Raw genomic sequence first — 23,962 nt, forward strand, 5'->3', positions numbered from 1 at the left:
CAATGCACGTAATGGGCATTCTTGAAATGCTCACGCACCTTTTGCTGCACACCAGCCTTCTCTCCCCTCATCACACTGGCTCCATCGTAAGCTTGCGCAATGAGTTTGACTTTCTCGTCGTCGGCAAAAAGACCGTTCAGTCTCTCCAAAAGCACACTGGCGATTGAGACTGAGGTTGATTCCGAGATGGGAAGGAACTCAAAAAAGCGCTCCTGCACTTTGTGGTTGCTATCTATGTACCTCAGCACAAGCACCAGCTGTGTCTGTGTAGAAACGTCCGTGGTCTCGTCAGCTTGGATAGCTACGAAGTTCGCCGACTTCACCTCCTCCACAATATGTTCCCTCATGACCGCTAGCATACACTCCAGTAGCTCGTTTTGAATGGTCTTTGATGTGCCCTTGAAAACTTTAGCATTTTTAAGATGGTCATCAAACACCTCATCTAATTGTGCCACAAAGTTGACAAGTCCAAGAAAAATACCAGGGTTGGTGGAGCCCTCAGTTTCATCTTTGCCTCGCAAAGCTAGCCATCTTGACAGTAGTATGTGAATTGATTGACGCTGCTACCCGCTCTTTTCTTAGTTATGTTCATGGTTACTTATGTTACGTATGACGAAAGCGCGTAAGTGCAAGCCCTCCCGGAACCCATAGAGATTGTATTGAAAGCTCTGATATTTGAAAAAAAAAAGATTTTACATGAGAGTCTATGAGAGACTCCTGGGCGATTTTCAACCTGACTGAAATCGCCCCAAAGGGGGCGGGGCCATTTGAAGCACGACTTTAGCCTGATTGGACATTTAGTGGCAGATCAGACGTCTAGATTAGAACACTGATAACTACTGTTGCCGTGATATAATTGATTAGAAAAAAATCCCTTCCTTTTCCCGTTTGGCAGTGCGTAGCCCATATCGCCCTAATGAACACACCGCCCCTGCCCTTTACTAAGCCATGGACTTCACTCTGACCTGTAACGCAGCTGCTGGCATGACCGTTGTAATGACAGTGATTCTTGTCATTACCAGGAAGAGGAGAAGTTGAAACTGGGGTGTAATTCGGCATTCCATCGGAAACCGAACAAAAATGAAGAACAACAAATATGTTGTTTGGGTGGCAATAAATAATTCAGGAAGATACATGCGAACTATGCTATCGATGATGGAGCTGGACAACTTTGAGAGGGAAGACTTTTGGGTTTATATTTGCAAACAGCAAGTGCTTATTTTCACCACTAGGGCACATGCTTTAGTTAGTGTTTAGGCTTGCTTCACCACACTAGCCCCTAACTGGCTCACTGGAGTGATATTCTCACGTTTGGGTAAGTTATCCAGTCTCCTCACACACCGCATTTATTCACTCAATCATTAATTTAGATTCTATACAGCTGAAATAACAACAGTTCGTCTTCCATGTTCATCAAGCAGCCAATGAAAACATTGGTGAAATCATAATTACTTTTCCATTTTGAAGATCTGGGACAGTCTAAAATAGCTTGCTTGGCATTGCTTGCCTTGGAACATCACGTAATGTAATTGACACAGACTGTTTCCTGGCACTTTTTTAATGAATTGTAACAACAACTCATGCCTGCGTTCAGCTTCATTTGTGAGTTTCACAACAACAAAAATGCCCACCACCCCACTGTCATGAGTGATCTAGAGCTGGTGATGGCTCAGCGGAATGTTGGTCAGGGTCTCCCACTAAAGCCTCCATAACAGACTGGACACATGCCATGATGATGTCATGTGTCTGACTGGTTTCTTCTGAGGAAACAGGAACTGTATGGAGGACCATGCTGTTGCAACTAAATAAACCATTCTTTATAACTGGTCACTGACCTGAAAAACCTACATCCACATGATAACGGTTCTATCAGTGTAGTATTTGTCACCAATCAACCCTGCCCACCCACAATACCAGTTTAACATGGTTAAATAAAGGTTAAATAAAAAAAATAAAAAATTATACCACTAGATGGAGCAGTAAACTGCATCATGTCAGGACGACTTCAATTGATTGATGTGTCCAGACAGTTCAATGGGAAAGGCCAGATGCTAAGATTTCAAGAATCCCTGCCTCTCCCAGTAACAACGATCAGCTTGAGAATTACTCCTGTTCCTCGAATTGAACCATTCATATTCAGTCTTATGCTAAATGAGGTCAACTGACATCAATGCTTACATGGCTAGGACAGTTTTAACAATTTAATTAGATATACTTTCAAACACTAGTGTGTCACAATTGTAATTTGGTTATAACACTAAAAAGCTATTCAGCATCGTATTTAAGAACGGACGTGAAAAGCTACACCGAACTATACATTTACATTTTAGTCATTTAGCAGACGCTCTTATCCAGAGCGACTTACAGTTAGTGAATACATTTTTATTTTTTATACTGGCCCCCCGTGGGAATCGAACCCACAACCCTGGCGTTGCAAACGCCATGCTCTATCAACTGAGCTACATCCCTGCCGGCCATTCCCTCCCCTACCCTGGACGAATTGTGCGCCGCCCATGAGTCTCCCGGTCGCGACAGAGCCTGGATTCGAATCAGGATCTCTAGCGGCACAGTTAGCACTGCGATGCAGCGCCTTAGACCACTGCGCCACTATCACAGTCTATGCAAAATACAAATTGGGTAAAAAGACAAGACTGATTTATTTAATCATCAAGAACCAGAATATACAAAGCAGTGGTCGAAGCAACCAAATAGCAATCATGAAATAAAACTGCACAAGAAGAGACTAAGAACACCAGGGTGGGAATGATGTTGATAAAGACCGTTGAAGACACAATTTCTGAGTCACCCAGACATAACATAATAACCTAAATGTGAAAAAATGAAGAGAAAAAAAACAGTATCTTGGGTACAAATGGTACAAACTTGTGTGAAATGCATACAGAACATGACCAAAGCCTTAAGATTTAAGAGGGGGTAATTAACATAGCAGAAGCCAGCCCCCCAAACAGGGTCAAGCATATTTTATCATGGAGGCGTTCTTCCATTTGTGCCATCTGTTGTGTTAACAGATCAGCCTGGCAAAGGATTAACTACTAGCAGCAGTAAACAAAAAGGATTAAAAAAGCCTGAATTAATAATGCTAACAATAGTCCATTAGCCCCTGCTTAAAACTTATCTTTGGTCTTCAGTGAGTCTGAGAAGTCACCCTGAACATGTGGCGAAGCGTACAGCTGTCTGCCTCTGAATCAGCTGGTCAGCAGTTAACTATGTAGAGACTGTGCTTCACTCATACGGATACAAAATAACAAAACTAATAAGATAGCACAGATTCTATTTGCACAGGTTGTTTTGGTTTTTTAAGTTTGCGTAAGAAACCAATAAATAACAGTTTATAAAAAGAGAGGAGAGGCCTCTTATGTTTTAGGACTCCAGTGCAATGTAATATCTTGGGGACAAACAAAATCTGTAAAGCATACATAAAGCACAAGCTCTACAAGGTGAAGTTGAACACGCCATGTAGACAGCGTTGCGGAGGAGTATAGGCTGGGCGCACTATGCCTTCACTTCAGCTTCCTTTGATTCACCGTTTTCTGTTTTCTGTTTTTTTGTTTCCACTTGTTCCTGAATGAAAAAAATTAAAACGTTTTAAGTGGGGAGAGAACTTAGTGATCAGATATGCAACAGTCATAAAGAGAGTCTCATGGTAACAGTTGAGCTAATATATTGACTGCGTTTGAAAATCATCTGACAAAAGCGTACCTCCTCATCGGCTGGGCGCTTCACAGGGTGGTCAACCTCCTCATCAGCTGGGCGCTTCACAGAGTGGTCAACCTCCTCATCAGCTGGGCGCTTCACAGGGTGGTCAACCCCCTCATCAGCTGGGCACTTCACAGGGTGGTCAACCCCCTCATCAGCAGCTTCTTCTGCATCCTTAGCTGCATCCTGTCCCTCTCCTGCAATCAATGTCATACAAGTTTCATACATGAAGCAAAAACAAGGGCTTCAGACACCTCACAAGTATCAAACACACTTTTCAGCTGTGAGTCCAAAGAGAAACATGAACTTACCATCCTCCTCTTCCTTCTCACCCTCAGGGGTTTCTTCAGAATCATCTGCACCATTTGTCTTCTTCTCTGCACCATTTGTGTGCTGGAGGGAAGGAAACAAATAATTGGAGTAACTTTGTAATATGTCATATAAATATGGGTAAATTGTATGCAGTGACATCCAAGTAATTTAATTTAGAATAGTCTTCAGAAAAAAGTTACGATAATATCCCAAGAGTCACAGCCAACAAGCTTCTGAGTTATAACAGGGCACATGTTGCAGTTTATACTTAATCCCCAGAGAGTAGGGGAAGGGAAAGCAATGAGGGCCAATTGCGATCTCTTGAGAAAACATCTGTGCCATTTCACAAACTAAACAAAGAGCTGTGGGATAGCATGCATGGGAGTAGTAGGGGCGGAGTCTGGCAACACCTGCATGATGAGGGCGCCGAGACAAAAGGCCATGAGGCTCGCGAGGGAATAAGCTTCAGCTTCAACTCACTGTTCCATTGCCTGGTGCGTCCCCACTGCCATTCTCCTTCTCCTCGACAACCTCTTTCTTCTCTTTGAGCTCCTGAAAATATGTTTTCCTTGATTAGCTAGCTCACTGATAGGTACAATTGTTGCATGTCCAACGCGATTTGTCCATATACTCGTCGCCAATGAAAGCAGCCCTTCTGTAGTTCAGAATGTGTTTTTAAAAAAAAATCATAGTAGGCTTTCTATTTATATCCCAGATCTTTACAAACGGAGCGTGTCCGACCACTGCCAAAGTGCATACAATGGAAGGCATCGGGAATTTGCGTCGCCGTTCACCACAGACATGATAAGGGCGCACACTACATGCTCGCGCTCTGAAAGACTTATGCCCTTCCCGCCATCGCTCAACCGTGTAGCTCGAGCGCATTCGATTTTCTGAGGGATTGTTTAGCTAACGTTATTTAGCTAGCAATAAATTATACATTTAGCAGTTTAGCTTGCAAATTAAATGGCAAACCAGCCAGCTGGCTAACATAGCTAGCAAAGTCACAAGCAAATAATGAACCTATCGAAAAAGTTATTCAACTAAATAACTAGCTAAACAGTTGAGAAAGACGTAAAATATAGCTACCTACTATTTTCCAGTCATTGACAGTGACTAACGTTCACGTAAATTACTTGGTTATTACATGGTTATAAAAGCTAAAGTTAGCTAGTTGGCGTTCACACAGGCTCAGCTGAAGAGTACGTTAACTAGTAACGTTAGCTAACGTATAGTCAAATTAATGAACTCACCTTTGCTGAAATCTCGGTGGTTGTGGTCGTGTCTACGGCGGTATCAGCCATATTTAGTTTAATGTAAGGGTATAATATGTTTCCAAAATAAATACTGTGTTTGATGCCTCGATGTTTCTGGCAGTGACTTCTGTGAGAGGCTGAGGAGAGGAGAAGAGAGTGAAGGAAACCAGTTACATCTGTTTGTTAGACGCGACTGTAATCCATTAGTTAGAGTGGAGCTGGTCGATCGAAAAAGTGATTGGGCAATCCAAATTTAACCAAATGTTTTAGCGGTTTTAATTGGACAGACTGTTGTCAATCTTCGGAATTTGTCCCGCCTATCAAGCTCCTCCCAACTTTCTTTCTCCTAATGGTCAAACATTTAAAGGGTGTACTCCGCTGTAAAATTACCAGCATGAAGAAAGTTTTTACATGATGACGATTTATATGTAATTTATCTTAGTGTTAGAAACATTGTTATTCTCTCTCATTAATTACATGTTGACATTTTAATGTTGTTTCATGTAAGAAATAGCCTATGCCAAGTGCTTCAAGTGCGCTTTGATGAATGCAGTCCCTTTGTGTGACTGCAAGCGTTGCTTACGTTGAACAACATATATTTTTCTCATGAAAAGCCTACTGTTGCCCCTTTATTTTTATTTTTTTATTTTGACAAATGTATTTGTATTCGAAGCATGTTGTCCCTCATTTCGCCTATCTTATAGCATAAAGCCCCGTTAAAGCCCCCTATCCCCTTTGTCTTCAGTGCGCTTTTTCTTCAGAGAGAAGTATCAGATTACAGCACAACGATGATAATGTGAAAGCATTTACTAACTAAACCACACCTCTTGGCTCGGTTAGACGTCTCTATTTTAAAGATAAAGGTCAGGAACAAAATACCGCATTTTGTATTTGAATAAAATAGCTACATGTGTAAGCCTATAACAAGCGCACAGCCAGTAGGCTACCTACACTTATTCACTTTGACTGTGTAATATGCCATATCTGCGCTGTCCCGTGTAGCTCAGTTGGTAGAGCATGGTGTTTGCAACGCCAGGGTTGTGGGTTCGATTCCCACGGGGGGCCAGTATGAAAAATGTATGCACTCATTAACTGTAAGTCGCTCTGGATAAGAGCGTCTGCTAAATGACTAAAATGTAAATAACTAATGTATATCTCATAGTGATCCATGTGTCTAAATATAAACCATTGCAATTATTGGGCCAGAGTAAAGCTTAGGAAACAAGCACGCACATTTCTATTAGATGCGGAATCAAAATACAATACAAAGTTTATTGATCAAGTGCACACGGTACAGGGAGATGCTTACTTGCTAACTCTCCTCAACAATGCAGTACAATAAAAATAACAAGTAGTAGTAAAAGGTAAAGAAAAAAATAGTAATAAAAACTAGTATGAGTAATATGGACATAATAGAATATACAGTATGGTTCGTTTATACCAGGGATCATCAACTAGAAGATCCCTAGTTAAATAAAAAAAACTAGATTCAACCACGGGACGATTTTTTGTTGAGCAGATGTTCAGGGGGCAGGAACATAATTACAAATACTTTTTCGACTGCAAATTGACCGCAAGAAGCCCAAACAGATATAATGTTTGACTAAAACATAATCATTTCGAACCTTGCCAACATTTGCATATGATCTCTCTGTTATGCGTGGGAATACTTGGGAACAGATTTCTTTAATTAAAATCACTTGGAGCTGATTTCCTGGTGTTTTTACAGTCTTTTATGTCCAACAATGAATATATATATATATATTTTTTTTGCTCAGAAGGCTTGGGGGGGCAAATAGGCCCTCGGGCCGCAAGTTGTGATACCCTGGTTTACATGTTAGTCATTTAGCAGACGCTATTATTCAGAGTAAGTGGCGCCAGGTAAGGCTGTCAGTCAGCCAGTCAGACCTGTCCAATCACAATCCAGTTGTCTATGTTTCATAAGCCAATCACGTATAGCTTCTCCACATACTTTCTAAACTACTACTACTGTACTGTCTTTGGCTTCTCCTTCTTTGGAAGAAGGACACAGACAATAGCGTCTCATCCCTCCATCTTTGAATTATGAATGACATGAAAGAAAAAAGCAAGCTGGTTGGCTAGAGCTAGCACAACCAACAGCAATCCTGATAGAAAAAGTGCCATGCTCTACCAACTGAGCCACGTGGAATCCAAATTATTCACCAAATTTGATCAACATGAACATCAAAATGAATGTTTTATACAAGTAGTACAGTGAGTAAATTGACTTGGTATAACAGCAGTGGTGTGTGTGTCAGTGCAAATAGTCTCTAAGGTGCAGGTGGGTAGACAGCTAGGGTCTAGCTGTTCAATAGTCTGATGGAAGGAACTGTCTCTGAGCCTGTTTTTATTTTTATTGTCATTTAGCAGACTCTCTTATCCAGAGCGACTTACATGAGCAATTAGGGTTAAGTGCCTTGCTCAAGGGCACAGACTGATTTTTCACCTAGTCAGCTCGGGGATTAGAACCAGCGACCTATTCGGTTACTGGCACAACGCTCTTAACCACTAAGCTACCTGCCGCCCCTGTTGGTCCGAGACCCGATGCTCCGATATCGTTTGCCAGATCGTAACAGAGTGAACAGACCGTGGCTGGAGTGACTAGAGTCCTTAACGATCTTCCGGGCCTTCCTCAGACCCCGCCTGTTGTAAATGTCCTGGAGGGCAGGGAGCTCGCCCCCAGTGATGTATTGGGCCGTCCTCACCCCCCTCTGTAGAGCCTTGCGGTTGAGGGCGGTGCAGTTGCCATACCAGGCGGTGATCATGGGATTAACTATGTGGTATTTTCTGAGTTGTTTAGAAACAAATGTCATAAATCTTCTAAATCTGTGTCTCACTGATACTTTATCAGTGTCCAGTAGCCTAACTTGTTGAAACAAAATGCATCATAATGCAAGGTATGGACTACATGCTGAGGGCTGGTCAGAAATCAGTGGTCTGTTTGGGGCCACATATTTATGGCAGGAAAGTCCATGTGCAGAACAATAGCATGGGGCGTATGGTCTATTAACGTGTGGCTGTTTATTTTGAGTCTGACAGACAATGATGGTGCGGGTGTGAAGAAAAGCGTGGTCTCTTTTTTTGTGAACCTGGAGAAACGTTGCACGGCACATTGGATTACTGCACTTGTATGGCCAGTTGGTCACTTCTCTGACTTAGGGCTACCAAAGCCTCTGAAGTATAAAAAAAAAAAAAGATTTAATAGACATGTCCAACGCAGATTGTGTTCCATGAATGCATGTCTTGCGTCCTTTTCGGGTTCATATCACAGGAGGTTGGTGGCACCTTAATGAGGGAGATCGGGCTCGTGGTAATGGCTGGAACAGAATTAGTGGAATGGTATCAAATACATCAAACACATGGTCTCCAGGCCATTATTATGAGCCATTCTCCCCTCAGTAGCCTCCTGTGGTTCATGCATACGTTTAAAGTTGATTCCTTATAACACCTGGATGCTTTTATGAATTAGAATTAGACATAGTGGAGTGTGCCGTTTGCGAACCCACAGACAATCATCATTTGGTCAAAGGTCGGGATTGGGTCAGGGCAGTGTATTTCATTCATCTGCTGTCTGCATGTGTGTGTCTGTGTGCGAAGCCTCGCTGCACGCACACACACAAAAATGCATGCACGCACGCACACACACGCACAAACCATGCCAAGCCACTTTGGAGTCTTTTGTTTATGGTCACTGTTTCATTTAGCATGTTGTGTGGGGGCTATTGTGTTGCAAATTGAGCTACATTGAGCATCTGTTCCAGTATAATGCCGACTCACTCATTGTGAAAAGTAAGCTCGTCAACCCCCTCTACCCAGACCCAGATATGCAATCAGTGCTACTAATCTAAAATACAATAACTCCAGTTTTGCCTTGCAAAAGTATTCAGACCCCTTGGATTTTTTCACATTTTATTGTGTTACAAAGTGGGATTCAATTGGATTTAATTGTCATTTTTTGTCAACAATCTACACAAAAATAAAAATATGAATAACTACAATATAGTCAGTGCATATTTCAGCCCCTTTGTTTACGCAAGCCTAAATTAGTTAAGGAGTAAAATTTGGCTTAACAAATCACATAATAAGTTACATGGACACACTCTGTGTGAAATAATAGGGGTTGACATGATTTTAACACTAACCCTTCCTCTGTCCCCCATACATACAAAAACTGTAAGGTCCCCCAGTCAAGTATTGAATTTCAAGCACAGATTCAACTACAAAGACCAGGGAGCTTTTCGAAAGCTTCATAAAGAAGGGCAGTGATTGGTAGATGGTTAACATTAATATGTATTAAACCACCCTGACACATCAAAGATACAGTCATCCTTCTGAACTGAGCTGCAGGACAGGAATGAAACTGCTCAGGGATGTTACCATGAGGCCATTAGTGATTTTAAAACAGCTACAGAGTTCAATGCCTGTGACGGGAGAAAACTGAGGAAGTGATCAATAACATTGTAGTGACTCCACAATAATGACCTAAATGACAGAGTGAAAAGAAGAATACAAATATACAGAATACAAATATTTGAGAACATGCATCTTGTATGCAAAAAGGCCTTATGTTTGGAGCAAATAAAACATAACACATCACTGAGTAACTGCCTCCTCATTTTCAAGCATGGTGGTGGCTGCATCATGGTATGGGTATGCTTGACATCGGAAAATACTGGGGAGTTTTTCAGCATAAAAAGAAACGGGATGGAGCTAAGCACAGGCAAAATCCTAGAGCAAAACCTGCTTCAGTCTGCTTCACACCAGAGACTGGGAGAGGAATTCACCTTTCAACAGGACAATAACCTACAAAACAAGGCCAAATCTACACTGGAGTTGCTTACCAAGAAGACCGTGAATGTTCCTGAGTGGCCAAGTTACAGTTTTGACTTAAATTGCTTGAAAATCTATGGCAAGACTTGAAAGAGCTTAAATAATTTTGAAAATAATAATGGGCAAATATTGCACAATTCAGATGTGCAAAGCTCTTATAAATTTACCCAAGAAGACTCACAGCTGTAATTGATGCCAAATGTGTTTCTAACATGTATTGACTCAGGGAACTGAATACTTATGCAACAACTATATTTTAGTTATAACTTTTTTTTTTTTTTTTTTTATATATATAATTTTTCTTCCACTTTAACGTTACATATTATTTTATATAGATTGTTGACAAAAAATTACAACTAAATCCCACTTTGTAACACAATAAAATGTGAACAAATCCAAGGGGTCTGAGTACTTTTGCAAGGCACTGTATGTTACATGTTGTTCAGTAGTATTAGTATTGTATTAGTATTAATTACGAACAGTTTTCATAATTTTTACTATTATGAATTTGTCCCCCTCTAACAGGGTAGGGTGAGCGCCGAGTATGATAGAAAGTAGTACTCCATATCTCAGATCACGCCTGTTTCCTCTCTCCGGGGTCATTTAAGGTGAGCCCAGCCCTTCTGTTCTGTTTCTCACTCATCTCACTGGGAGTGGCTACACATGGCATCACAGACCCAGAGCCATCCCACTGAACATGCTTAACTGACCACAAAAAGTGGGGGATCATTAACATTGTGTTGTAACAGCTTGTGTCCAAGTCTGGTAGGGGGACAGCATTTTAATTTGCTTCTCTTCGGGTACACACAATATATTTCAGAGATGGCCCTCCTTTAGTTGGAATCTAATACAATAGCGAATTCCTCAAGTTTGATAACAAAGCGTTTTGCTGCACCTGCGATAACATCTACAAATCTGTGCACACGACCAATAAACTTTGATTTGGTGGTCCAAAATGGAAACTATTTTTGTTCCAAAAGATTCATGTGCTTGGATATCCCTCTTAGGTATTAGGCTGAAACAACCTTTAAAAGGATATAACAGTAACAAGAGAGACAATTTATGAGATGATTTGCATTTTTGCTGACACTACTACATCTTTCATATCCATAGCTAGGATATTCCTACTCTCAGGTATACATTATAGGGACTCATGTATGTGCACTCTTGATATTAAGAATATCAAACAATTGTTAAACGAAGGCCCAGCCTTTATTTTTAGGGCACTCTCAATAGTAATACTGTGGCTGGCTGGTTTGATTATTTTCTGTTCACCAGCATACAAAAGCCTTATTTGATTAAGCCTCAGAGTGCTCATTCAGTCATAAATCCCACGTTTGACTAAAATGTAATTATGGCTGGTGTCAAGCAGCTATAATTATATGGAGAGATCAAGGGGTTGTCAGTGTGATATCTCAGTCCATGGGGGTTCGTGTCTGGGAACAAATATAAGAGGACAAATATTGTGTCTATCATAAATAAATATGTGGTAATTAACTGGTAAATACAAACACTAATAGTTTAATCAAATACTTCCCGATATTTCTTGATCATCAATGCACTGATAAATGTGAACGTTTTTTTAATCAATGGAAGACAGCAAAGGAAATGCATTCAATGAAGGCTGACATAGTGTACAGTGCCTTGGAAAAGTATTAATCCCCATTGGCGTTTTTCCTATTTTGTTGCATTACAACCTGTAATTTAAATGGATTTTTATTTGCATTTCATGTAATGGACATACACAAAATAGTCCAAATTGGTGAAATGGAATGTTTCAAATCATTCTAAAAAATAAATCACGGAAAATTGGTGCGTGCATATGTATTCACCCCCTTTGATATGAAGCCCCTAAATAAGATCTGGTGAAACCAATTACCTTCAGAAGTCACATAATTAGTTAAATAAAGTCCACCTGTGTGCAATCTAAGTGTCACATGATCTCAGTATATATACACCTGTTCTGAAATGCCCCAGAGTCTGCAACACATAAAAAAAAAAAAAAAACATTTTTAGTCATTTAGCAGATGCTCTTATCCAGAGTGACTTACAGTTAGTGAGTGCATACATTATTTTTTTTCATACTGCCCCCCCGTGGGAATCGAACCCACAATCCTGGCGTTGCAAACGCCATGCTCTACCAACTGAGCTACATCCCTGCCGGCCATTCCCTCCCCTACCCTGGACGACGCTGGGCCAATTGTGCGCCACCCCATGGGTCTCCCGGTCGAGGCCGGCTACGACAGAGCCTGGATTCGAACCAGGATCTCTAGTGGCACAGCTAGCACTGCAATGCAGTGCCTTAGACCACAACACCACTAAGCAAGTGGCACCACCAAGCATGCGGCACCATGAAGACCAAGGAGCTCTACAAACAGGTCAGGGACAAAGTTGTGGAGAAGTACAGATCAGGGTTGGAAACTTTGAACATCCCACGGAGCACCATTAAATCCATTAATAAAAAATTGAAAGAATATGGCACCACAACAAACCTGCCAAGAGAGGGCCGCCCACCAAAATTCACAGACCAGGCAAGGAGGGCATTAATCAGAGAGGCAACAAAGAGACCAAAGATAACCCTGAAGGAGATGCAATGCTCCACAGCGGAGATTGGAGTATCTGTCCATAGGACCACTTTAAGCCGTACACTCCACAGAGCTGGGCTTTACAGAAGAGTGGGCAGAAAAAAGCCATGGCTTAAATAAAAAAATAAGCAAACACGTTTGGTGTTCGCCAAAAAGTATGTGGGAGACTCCCCAAACATATGGAAGAAGGTACTCTGGTCAGCTGAGACTAAAATAGAGCAATTTTGGCCATCAAGGAAAACGCTATGTCTGGCGCAAACCCAACACCTCTCATCACCCTGAGAACACCATCCCCACAGTGAAGCATGGTGGTGGCAGCATCATGCTGTGGGGATGTTTTTCATCGGCAGGGACTGGGAAACTGGTCAGAATTGAAGGAATGATGGATGGCGCTAAATACAGGGAAATTCTTGAGGGAAACCTGTTTCAGTCTTCCAGAGATTTGAGACTGGGATGGAGGTTCACCTTCCAGCAGGAAAATGACCCTAAGCATACTGCTAAATCAACACTCGAGTGGTTTAAGGGGAAACATTTAAATGTCTTGGAATGGCCTAGTCAAAGCCCAGACCTCAATCCAATTGAGAATCTGTGGTATGACTTAAAGATTGCTGTACACCAGTGGAACCCATCCAACTTGAAGGAGCTGGAGCAGTTTTGCCTTGAAGAATGGGCAAAAATCCCAGTGGCTAGATGTGCCAAGCTTATAGAGACATAGCCCAAGAGACTTGCAGCTGTAATTGCTGCAAAAGGTGGCTCTACAAAGTATTGACTTTGGGGGGGTGAATAGTTACAACAAAATAGGAAAAATGCCAAGGGGGTTGAATACTTTCGCAAGCCACTGTATAGGCCTACAGTTACAGCGGTCCTTTCATTTTGGAAATGAAGACCATGTGGAGACTGTAGAGCACTGATACAGACATCTGCAATCTAACGATCCCACTCTGTGTGTACAGTGCCTTCGGAAAGTATTCAGACCCCTTGACTTTTTCCACATTTTGTTACGTTACAGCCTTATTCTAAAATTGATTAAATGAATAAAAATCCTCAGCAATCTACATACAATACTCCATAATGACAAAGCGTAAACAGGTTTTTATAAATTCTTGAAAATATATAAACATTTAAAACAGAAATACCTTAATTACATAAGTATTCAGACCCTTTGCTATGAGACTCGAAATTGAGCTCAGGTGCATCCTGTTTCCATTGATCATCCTTGAGATGTTTCTACAACTTGATTGGAGTCCACCTGTGGTAAATTCAATTGATTGGACATGATTTGGAAAGGCACACACACCTGTCTATATGAGGTCCCAGAGTGGACAGTGCATGTCAGTAAAAACCAAGCCATGAGGTCAAAGGAATTGTCCGTAGAGCTCAGAGACATAATTGTGTCAAGGCACAGATCTGGGGAAGGGTACCAAAACAATTCTGTAGCATTGAAGGTCCCCAAGAACACAGTAGCCTCAATCATTCTTAAATGGAAGAAGTTAAGAACCACCAAGACTCTTCCTAGAGCTGGCCGCCCGGCCAAACTGAGCAATCAGGGGAGAAGGGCCTTGGTCAGGGAGGTGACCAAGAACCCGATGGTCACTCTGACAGAGCTCTAGAGCAGATGGGAGAACCTTCCAGAAGGACAACCATCTCTGCAGCACTCCACCAATCAGGCCTTTATGGTAGAGTGGCCAGACGGAAGCCACTCCTCAGTAAAAGGCACATGACAGCCCCACTTGGAGTTTTCCAAAAGGCACCTAAAGACTCAGACCATGAGAAACAAGATTATCTGGTCTGATGAAACCAAGATTGAACTCTTTGGCCTGAATGCCAAGCGTCACATCTGGAGGAAACCTGGCACCATCCCTACGATAAAACATGGTGGTGGCAGCATCATGCTGTGGGAATGTTTTTCAGCGGCAGGGACTGGGAGACTAGTCAGGATCGAGGCAAAGATGAACGGAGCAACGTACAGAGAAATCCTTGATGAAAACCTGCTCCAGAGCACTCAGGACCTCAGACTGGGGCGAAGGTTCACCTTCCAACAGGACAATGACCCTAAGCACACAGCCAAGCCAACACAGGAGTGGCTTTGGGACAAGTCTCTGAATGTCCTTGAGTGGCTCAGCCAGAGCCCAGACTTGAACCCGATCAAACATCTCTGGAGAGACCTTAAAATAGCTGTGCAGCAACGCTGCCCATCCAACCTGACAGAGCTTGAGAGGATCTGCAGAGAACAATGGGAGAAACTCCCCAAATACAGGTGTGCTAAGCTTGTAGCGTCATACCTAAGAAGTCTTGAGGCTGTAATCACTGCCAAAGGTGCTTCAACAAAGTACTGAGTAAAGGGTCTGAATGCTTATGTAGATGTGATATTTCCGTTTTTTTAGTATTAATAAATTAGCAACAATCTCTAAAAACATGTTTTTGCTTTGTGATTATGGGGTATTGTGTGTAGATTGATGAGGGGAAAAAAACAATTTAATCAATTTTAGAATAAGGCTGTAACCTAACAAAATGTGGATAAAGTCAAGGGGCCTGAATACTTTCCAAAGGCAATGTATTTAGTAGTTTATTAGGATCCCCATTAGCTGTTGCCAAGGCAGCAGCTACTCTTCCTGGGGTCCAAACAGAGATAAAACATTACATCAAACAAAACTTTGTGCATTATACGAATTTACATTGCTCCATCATTACATTACAATACTACATTACTAAGAATAATGTGTAGGTGTGTGTAGAGTGTGTTTTAGAATGTGTGTGTTAGAGTGTGTGTCTCTTCACAGTAGTAGTCCGGATCCAGAAGAGAAGCAGTCTAACTGCCTAATAAAAGCAGTCAGTCCCTGCAATCAGAGAGGGGGAGTGTTTGTGAGATCATTTCCTGTAATGTTTTCTCTCTTTTTTGTATGCCTACCACCTCAACTTGTTTCCATGGATACTGGACCGCTTCCAGAAATGTCCTCCTGCTGGTCCCTGTAGTAGGTTACTAGAGGTAGAGGTTCACTTAAAAAGAGTGAGTTCAAGCAGAGACTGAAGAGAGAGTGTGAGCAATATCTTACATCTGTTTGCTGTTCACTGTTGTGAGATCTGTCATAATTTTAGGTTTGCAGGAGAAGGTCTCAGAATCATGGGCAGTATTCAATTTTATACTCTGACACCGTGAGGGTATTTTCTTCACAGTTGCTACTCAACTTGGAAAGCTATGATGGAACATTATTTATGAACTGATGCGGTGCCACAGAGTCTCTTTATAACTGTCTGGACCAGAGCATATAGTCTTTGTGCTCAAGAAGTTGATCTTTAGTTTTAGAATGAGAGGCAAAAGTGAGCGGTTTGCCCAACAAGGATCCCCTCCACCACAACCTGCTCATGATTGTCCCAAAAAATCGGAATAAACACAAAGAAGAGTTACTCGCAATCACACCTGAAAAACAGGAAGACAAAAGACTGTAACCTGATCCATGGAATGTCAGTGCTTGAGAGGAGAACAGGGGTGGGGGTGGGGGCATCAAAGAACAGAGGTCAGGATTAGGAGGGGGAATGGTCCCCATAATTGGAAGAATTGGCGGGGGCTAACTGGGCTCTATTCTTCTGAACAGCGGTGTCCCGCACGCTCTGAATGGCTTTCTAGGAATCGCAGGCAAATCCAATAGAGAATCAGGACAACATATAAGTTGACTTCTATAGTGTGACAGAGTGTACAGAACCTCTGAATAATTCCTAGACAGTGGATGTGCCTGCGGGGACACCTCAGTCTCTGCTATCAGTGGCAACAGTGGTGTTGGTCATACACAGTTCCATGAATACATGCAATAATCATTGCTGATCAAGGAGGGGGAAGTGGCAGCGGAGCACTGAGCAGCAGCTACGTAGGCAGTGGAGTGGGCACTGGCCATCAGCTAAAAATCATGCACATGCGCAGAAATCTGTGAATCTTTAGCCACGGCAAATCCGGTTTCCAGAAAATCCGGTACCGCAGCCACTCCGATAATGAAACACCTATGATTGCTACCTTCACCAACGTTATTACATTTACATTTTAGTCATTTAGCAGACGCTCTTATCCAGAGCGACTTACAGTTAGTGAATGCATACATGTTTATTTTTTTTTCATACTGGCCCCCCGTGGGAAACGAACCCACATCCCTGCCGGCTAAACCCTCCCCTACCTTGGACCAATTGTGCGCCGCCCATGGGTCTCCCGGTCGCGGCCGGCTGCGACAGAGCCTGGACTCGAACCAGGATCTCTCTAGTGGCACAGCTAGCACTGCGATGCAGTGCCTTAGACCACTGCGCCACTCGGGAGTTATTTGTCTTGCATGATGTATTCTATGTTTCCTTTAAAGGAACATTTCAAAATTGTTCAACTTCTTATTCATCATCTCCAAAATCAAATCAAATCTTATTTGTCACATGCGCCGAATACAACAGGTGTAGACCTTACAGTGAAATGCTTACTTACAAGCCCTTAACCAACAACGCAGTTTTTAGAAAGAATACCAAAGAATATACAGTGGGGGAAAAAAGTATTTAGTCAGCCACCAATTGTGCAAGTTCTCCCACTTAAAAAGATGAGAGAGGCCTGTAATTTTCATCATAGGTACATGTCAACTATGACAGACAAATTGAGAAAAAAAATCCAGAAAATCACATTGTAGGATTTTTAATGAATTTATTTGCAAATTATGGCGGAAAATAAGTATTTGGTCACCTACAAACAAGCACTCTCACAGACCTGTAACTTCTTCTTTAAGAGGCTCCTCTGTCCTCCACTCGTTATCTATATAAATGGCACCTGTTTGAACTTGTTATCAGTATAAAAGACACCTGTCCACAACCTCAAACAGTCACACTCCAAACTCCACTATGGCCAAGACCAAAGAGCTGTCAAAGGACACCAGAAACAAAATTGTAGACCTGCACCAGGCTGGGAAGACTGAATCTGCAATAGGTAAGCAGCTTGGTTTGAAGAAATAAACTGTGGGAGCAATTATTAGGAAATGGAAGACATACAAGACCATTGATAATCTCCCTCGATCTGGGGCTCCACGCAAGATCTCACCCCGTGGGGTCAAAATGATCACAAGATGGGTGAGCAAAAATCCCAGAACCACACGGGGGGACCTAGTGAATGACCTGCAGAGAGCTGGGACCAAAGTAACAAAGCCTACCATCAGTAACACACTACGCCGCCAGGGACTCAAATCCTGCAGTGCCAGACGTGTCCCCCTGCTTAAGCCAGTACATGTCCAGGCCCGTCTGAAGTTTGCTAGAGTGCATTTGGATGATCCAGAAGAGGATTGGGAGAATGTCAGATGAAACCAAAATATAACTTTTTGGTAAAAACTCAACTCGTTGTGTTTGGAGGACAAAGAATGCTGAGTTGCATCCAAAGAACACCATACCTACTGTGAAGCATGGGGGTGGAAACATCATGTTTTGGGGCTGTTTTTCTGCAAAGGGACCAGGACGACTGATCCGTGTAAAGGAAAGAATGAATGGGGCCATGTATCGTGAGATTTTGAGTGAAAACCTCCTTCCATCAGCAAGGGCATTGAAGATGAAACGTGCCTGGGTCTTTCAGCATGACAATGATCCCAAACACACCGCCCGGGCAACGAAGGAGTGGCTTCAGTAAGAAGCATTTCAAGGTCCTGGAGTGGCCTAGCCAGTCTCCAGATCTCAACCCCATAGAAAAGCTTTGGAGGGAGTTGAAAGTCTGTGTTGCCCAGCGACAGCCCCAAAACATCACTGCTCTAGAGGAGATCTGCATGGAGGAATGGGCCAAAATACCAGCAACAGTGTGTGAAAACCTTGTGAAGACTATCAGAAAAGGTTTGACCTGTGTCATTGCCAACAAAGGGTATATAACAAAGTATTGAGAAACTTTTGTTATTGACCAAATACTTATTTTCCACCATAATTTGCAAATAAATTCATTAAAAATCCTACAATGTGATTTTCTGGAATTTTTTCCCTCATTTTGTCTGTCATAGTTGACGTGTACCTATGATGAAAATTACAGGCCTCTCTCATCTTTTTAAGTGGGAGTGTCACGATCGTAGAAAGGAGCAGACCAAAGCGCAGCGTGTTGAGCGAACATCGTAGACTTTATTATTAAAGAAACCACGATAAAAACAATAAACCACGATCATGAAGTCCTCAGTGACACGACTGAAACGGAAACAAAAACCCACAATTCCCACAGGAAAACATTCAGAATAAATATGGCTCCCAATCAGAGATAACGAGCCGACAGCTGACACTCGTTACCTCCGATTGGGAGTCATAGACCAAACCTAGAAATACAACCAACAGAAAGGCAAACCTAGAAATACAAAACCAAAACCCAACAAAACAAAATACACCCTAAATGAAAATAACAACCCTGGCTCAACAATCAGAGTCCCTGGAGCCAGAGTGTTACAGTACCCCCCCCTAAAGGTGCGCACTCCGGGCGCACCAGCATACAGTCTCGGGGAGGGTCTGGGTGGGCGTCTGTCCACGGTGGCGGTTCTGGCCCTGGTCGTGGTCCCCACCCCACCTTAGTCACCACCCGCTTCCCCTAGCCTCCTCCACATGACCACCCTCCAACTTACTCCACCTGGATTTAGGGGCAGCACCGGGCTAAGGGACAGCACCTGGCTGGACGGCTCATGGCAGGCTGAAGGATCTGGCTGCTCATGGCTGGCTGACGGATCTGGCTGCTCATGGCTGGCCGACGGATCTGGCTGCTCATGGCTGGCCGACGGATCTGGCTGCTCATGGCTGGCCGACGGATCTGGCTGCTCATGGCTGGCAGAAGGCTCTGGCTGATCCTGTCTGGCAGAAGGCTCTGGCTGATCCTGTCTGGCAGAAGGCTCTGGCTGATCCTGTCTGGCAGGAGGCTCTGGCTGATCCTGTCTGGCGGAAGGCTCTGGCTGATCCTGTCTGGCGGAAGGCTCTAGCGGCTCTGGTCTGGCGGACGGCTCTGATGGCTCATGGCAGACGGGCGGCTTTGCAGGCTTTGGGCAGACGGGCAGTTCAGGCCCCGTTGGGCAGACGGCAGACTCTGGCCGTCTGAGGCGCACCGTAGACTTGGTGCGGGTGGCCGGAACAGGCCTGACCGGGCTGGCGACGCGCACCGTAATCTTGGTGCGGGTGGCCGGAACAGGCCGGACCGGGCTGGCGACGCGCACCGTAGACTTGGTGCGTGTGGCAGGAACAGGCCGGGTCGGGCTGGCGACGCGCACCGTAGTCTTGGTGCGGGTGGCCGGAACAGGCCAGACCGGGCTGGCGACGCGCACCGTAGTCTTGGTGCGGGTGGCAGGAACAGGCCGGGTCGGGCTGGCGACGCGCACCGTAGACTTGGTGCGGGTGGCAGGAACAGGCCGGACCGGGCTGGCGACGCGCACCGTAGTCTTGGTGCGGGTGGCAGGAACAGGCCGGGTCGGGCTGGCGACGCCGCACCGTAGACTTGGTGCGGGTGGCAGGAACAGGCCGGACCGGGCTGGCGACGCGCACCGTAGTCTTGGTGCGGGTGGCAGGAACAGGCCGGGTCGGGCTGGCGACGCGCACCGTAGTCTTGGTGCGGGTGGCAGGAACAGGCCGGACCGGGCTGTGGAGACGGACAGGAGGCCTGGAGTGAACAGCGGCCACCACCCGTCCTGGCTGAATGCCTACCCTCACACACTCTGTGTGAGGCATCAGCACAGGACGTACAGGGCGGTGTACCCCTGGCCTGGTGGCCTCCTGGATACTCCCCCTTTTCTCCTCCGTCAGCCCCGTCGTCCATGCCGTGTGCCCCCCCCTAAAAATTTTCTGGGGTTGACTCACGACCCTCCGACGATGGCCCTGCTGCCGCCGTTGCTCCTCTCTCGCCAGGGCCTTGATCCTTCCCCCAAGGTCCCTTGCCTCCGAGCATGTCCTCCCAGGACCACGATGTGCCCACCTGGGCCATCGCCAGCCTCTCCATCTCCTTGCCCGGCGCCTCCTCCCATGTCCAGTCTCCTTGCTCCTGGACACGCTGCTTGGTCCTTTTGTGGTGGGTTTTTCTGTCACGATCGTAGAAAGGAGCAGACCAAAGCGCAGCGTGTTGAGCGAACATCGTAGACTTTATTATTAAAGAAACCACGATAAAAACAATAAACCACGATCATGAAGTCCTCAGTGACACGACTGAAACGGAAACAAAAACCCACAATTCCCACAGGAAAACATTCAGAATAAATATGGCTCCCAATCAGAGATAACGAGCCGACAGCTGACACTCGTTACCTCCGATTGGGAGTCATAGACCAAACCTAGAAATACAACCAACAGAAAGGCAAACCTAGAAATACAAAACCAAAACCCAACAAAACAAAATACACCCTAAATGAAAATAACAACCCTGGCTCAACAATCAGAGTCCCTGGAGCCAGAGTGTTACAGGGAGAACTTGCACAATTGGTGGCTGACTAAATACTTTTTTTCCCCACTGTATATACAGTGGGGAGAACAAGTATTTGATACACTGCCGATTTTGCAGGTTTTCCTACTTACAAAAATCCAGAAAATCACATTGTATGATTTTTAAGTAATTAATTTGCATTTTATTGCATGACATAAGTATTTGATACATCAGAAAAGCAGAACTTAATATTTGGTACAGAAACCTTTGTTTGCAATTACAGAGATCATACGTTTCCTGTAGGTCTTGACCAGGTTTGCACACACTGCAGCAGGGATTTTGGCCCACTCCTCCATACAGACCTTATCCAGATCCTTCAGGTTTCGGGGGCTGTCGCTGGGCAATACGGACTTTCAGCTCCCTCCAAAGATTTTCTATTGGGTTCAGGTCTGAGACTGGCTAGGCCACTCCAGGACCTTGAGATGCTTCTTACGGAGCCACTCCTTAGTTGCCCTGGCTGTGCGTTTCTTGTCGTTGTCATGCTGGAAGACCCAGCCACGACCCATCTTCAATGCTCTTACTGAGGGAAGGAGGTTGTTGGCCAAGATCTCGCGATACATGGTCCCATCCATCCTCCCCCTCAATACGGTGCAGTCGTCCTGTCCCCTTTGCAGAAAAGCATCCCCAAAGAATGATGTTTCCACCTCCATGCTTCACGGTTGGGATGGTGTTCTTGGGGTTGTACTCATCCTTCTTCTTCCTCCAAACACGGCGAGTGGAGTTTAGACCAAAAAGCTCTATTTTTGTCTCATCAGACCACATGACCTTCTCCCATTCCTCCTCTGGATCATCCAGATGGTCATTGGCAAACTTCAGACGGGCCTGGACATGCGCTGGTTTGAGCAGGGGGACCTTGCGTGCGCTGCAGGATTTTAATCCATGACGGCGTAGTGTGTTACTAATGGTTTTCTTTGAGACTGTGCTCCCAGCTCTCTTCAGGTCATTGACCAGTCCAGGATCCAGTTGCAGAGGGAGGTGTTTAGTCCCAGGGTCCTTAGCTTAGTGATGAGCTTTGAGGGCACTATGGTGTTGAACGCTGAGCTGTAGTCAATGAATAGCACATAGGTGTTCCTTTTGTCCAGGTGTGAAAGGGCAGTGTGGAACGCAATAGAGATTGCATCATCTGTGGATCTGTTGGAGCAATATGCAAATTAGGTGGGTCTAGGGTTTCTGGGATAATGGTGTTGATGTGAGCCATGACCAGCCTTTCAAAGCTCTTCATGGCTACAGACGTGAGTGCTACGGGTCTTTAGTCATTTAGGCAGGTTACCTTAGTGTTCTTGGGCACAGGGACTATGGTGGTCTGCTTGAAACATGTTGGTATTACAGACAGATTGAAAATGTCAGTGAAGACACTTGCCAGTTGGTCAGCGCATGCTCGGAGTACACGTCCTGGTAATCCGTCTGGCCCTGCAGCTTTGTGAATGTTGACCTGTTTAAAGGTCTTACTCACATTGGCTACGGAGAGCGTGATCACACAGCACCACCCCAACATCAACATATGTGAAAATGGCACGTTTCTATGTTCTGTAGTAAAAAAGATAAAGGAAGATAAATGTTCCCTATGACCAATTAGTAGGCAATGCTTACTCATAATTGGTTAAAATCACATGATGCACACTGATGATGTCATTGGAAACACTTCTTCCTCTAGCGTTCTTTCCACAAAACATAGAAACACGCCATTTTCACATATGTTGATGTTGGGGTGGTGCTGTAGACGATAAATATGAAGTAGATTTTTATTTATTTATTTTTTAAGCCTGTAAACATACAAAACCTTGTGGCCGGCTACCTCCTGGAATGTGGCCCTTTGGCCTTTACACAGAGGTGTCCTGGTCATTTAAAAGGTGACAGGAACATTGAAGCATGTAAACGATTTAATCTCTCGTTTTGTCAAATTAGCATTAAAGGAGAGAGGAACAAAATGACAAGTACAGGTACTGTGTGGACAAGTTTGCAGAATGGATGCCGCCTTTTATTTAGGCTATTACTAAAATAGTTGAGTTTGTGATGAGACGGAAAAGGGACAAAGTGTAATCGAGAGAGAGAGGCAAAAGTACTGGATGGAAGAGCAAGTGGAGAAAAAAACATACTTCAACCCAATAGTCCTACCTGCTGAGCGCTGTTTTAAAAACGTGATAGTACTCTATTCTTGGTGTTTTGTCATGCTTCCCCAAGTGCAAAAGTCTGTGGCAGGTAGAAGGAGTAGCCTATACATAGATAAGGTGAGATTTATTACAGAGATTGTGGTAGAGAAAAAGGTTAATGGCAGAGTTGAAGTAAGGAGAACTGGGAATGACTCCATGTGTCCTGTGTTTGTACAACGCCACCTTATTCCATCTCAAACTCCACCCACACCCCTGCCTTGCAAGGAAAGTGGAAATTTCCAGTAATTCAGAGTTGCTCCTAAACACTCCTCCCTCTAGCTTTCCCGCCTTCACTCTACCTGCACTTTACTGAGGCCTATTGGTCTGTGTAATCACTGCCCAGAGACATCTCATTGGTGGACCACAGCACTTCCCTTTTCCTCAGAACCTACAACTACATTCATAAATCATGCCTTGAATGTTCTTTGTAAAGCAAAAAAACATAAAAAACATGAAACCATGGATAATGTTTGCCCTCAAACATATTATTTACTTTTTCTCATAACAGATTTTACTATGTGCAAAACGCAACCATCTCCCATTTGTTCTCTCAATCAGGATCTTGGGCTAAGGATATTGTTGAACTATGAATCAGTGGCTACTGGCTCAATAACAGGGGCTCTTATGACCAATGATGAGGCAGTGGGATCCCAGAACAGATGGTCA

At 44.0% G+C, this 23,962-nt stretch overlaps 1 protein-coding gene across 3 annotated transcripts; it reads right to left on the minus strand.

The window, feature by feature from the left end:
* Positions 1 to 2,638: 2,638 nt before the first annotated feature.
* On the minus strand, positions 2,639 to 5,489 carry LOC121574831 (prothymosin alpha). 3 transcript variants are annotated; one of them, XM_041887446.2, is made up of 5 exons: positions 5,283 to 5,489; positions 4,510 to 4,581; positions 4,029 to 4,110; positions 3,793 to 3,914; positions 2,639 to 3,582 (listed from the first exon to the last, which is right to left on the minus strand). In XM_041887446.2, the coding sequence occupies exons 1-5, from the start codon at positions 5,331 to 5,333 to the stop codon at positions 3,514 to 3,516; spliced, it is 396 nt and encodes a 131-aa protein (XP_041743380.1). In that variant the 5' UTR covers positions 5,334 to 5,489; the 3' UTR covers positions 2,639 to 3,513. The 3 variants fall into 3 exon arrangements, with proteins under 3 accessions (XP_041743380.1, XP_041743379.1, XP_041743381.1); XM_041887445.2 differs by having other exon boundaries at positions 3,721 to 3,914; positions 5,283 to 5,483; XM_041887447.2 differs by lacking the exon at positions 4,510 to 4,581 and having other exon boundaries at positions 3,721 to 3,914; positions 5,283 to 5,488.
* Positions 5,490 to 23,962: the final 18,473 nt, after the last annotated feature.

The sequence above is a fragment of the Coregonus clupeaformis genome, chromosome 10 (genome assembly GCF_020615455.1).
Source record: "Coregonus clupeaformis isolate EN_2021a chromosome 10, ASM2061545v1, whole genome shotgun sequence".
In the NCBI taxonomy this organism is placed as follows: Eukaryota; Metazoa; Chordata; class Actinopteri; order Salmoniformes; family Salmonidae; genus Coregonus; species Coregonus clupeaformis.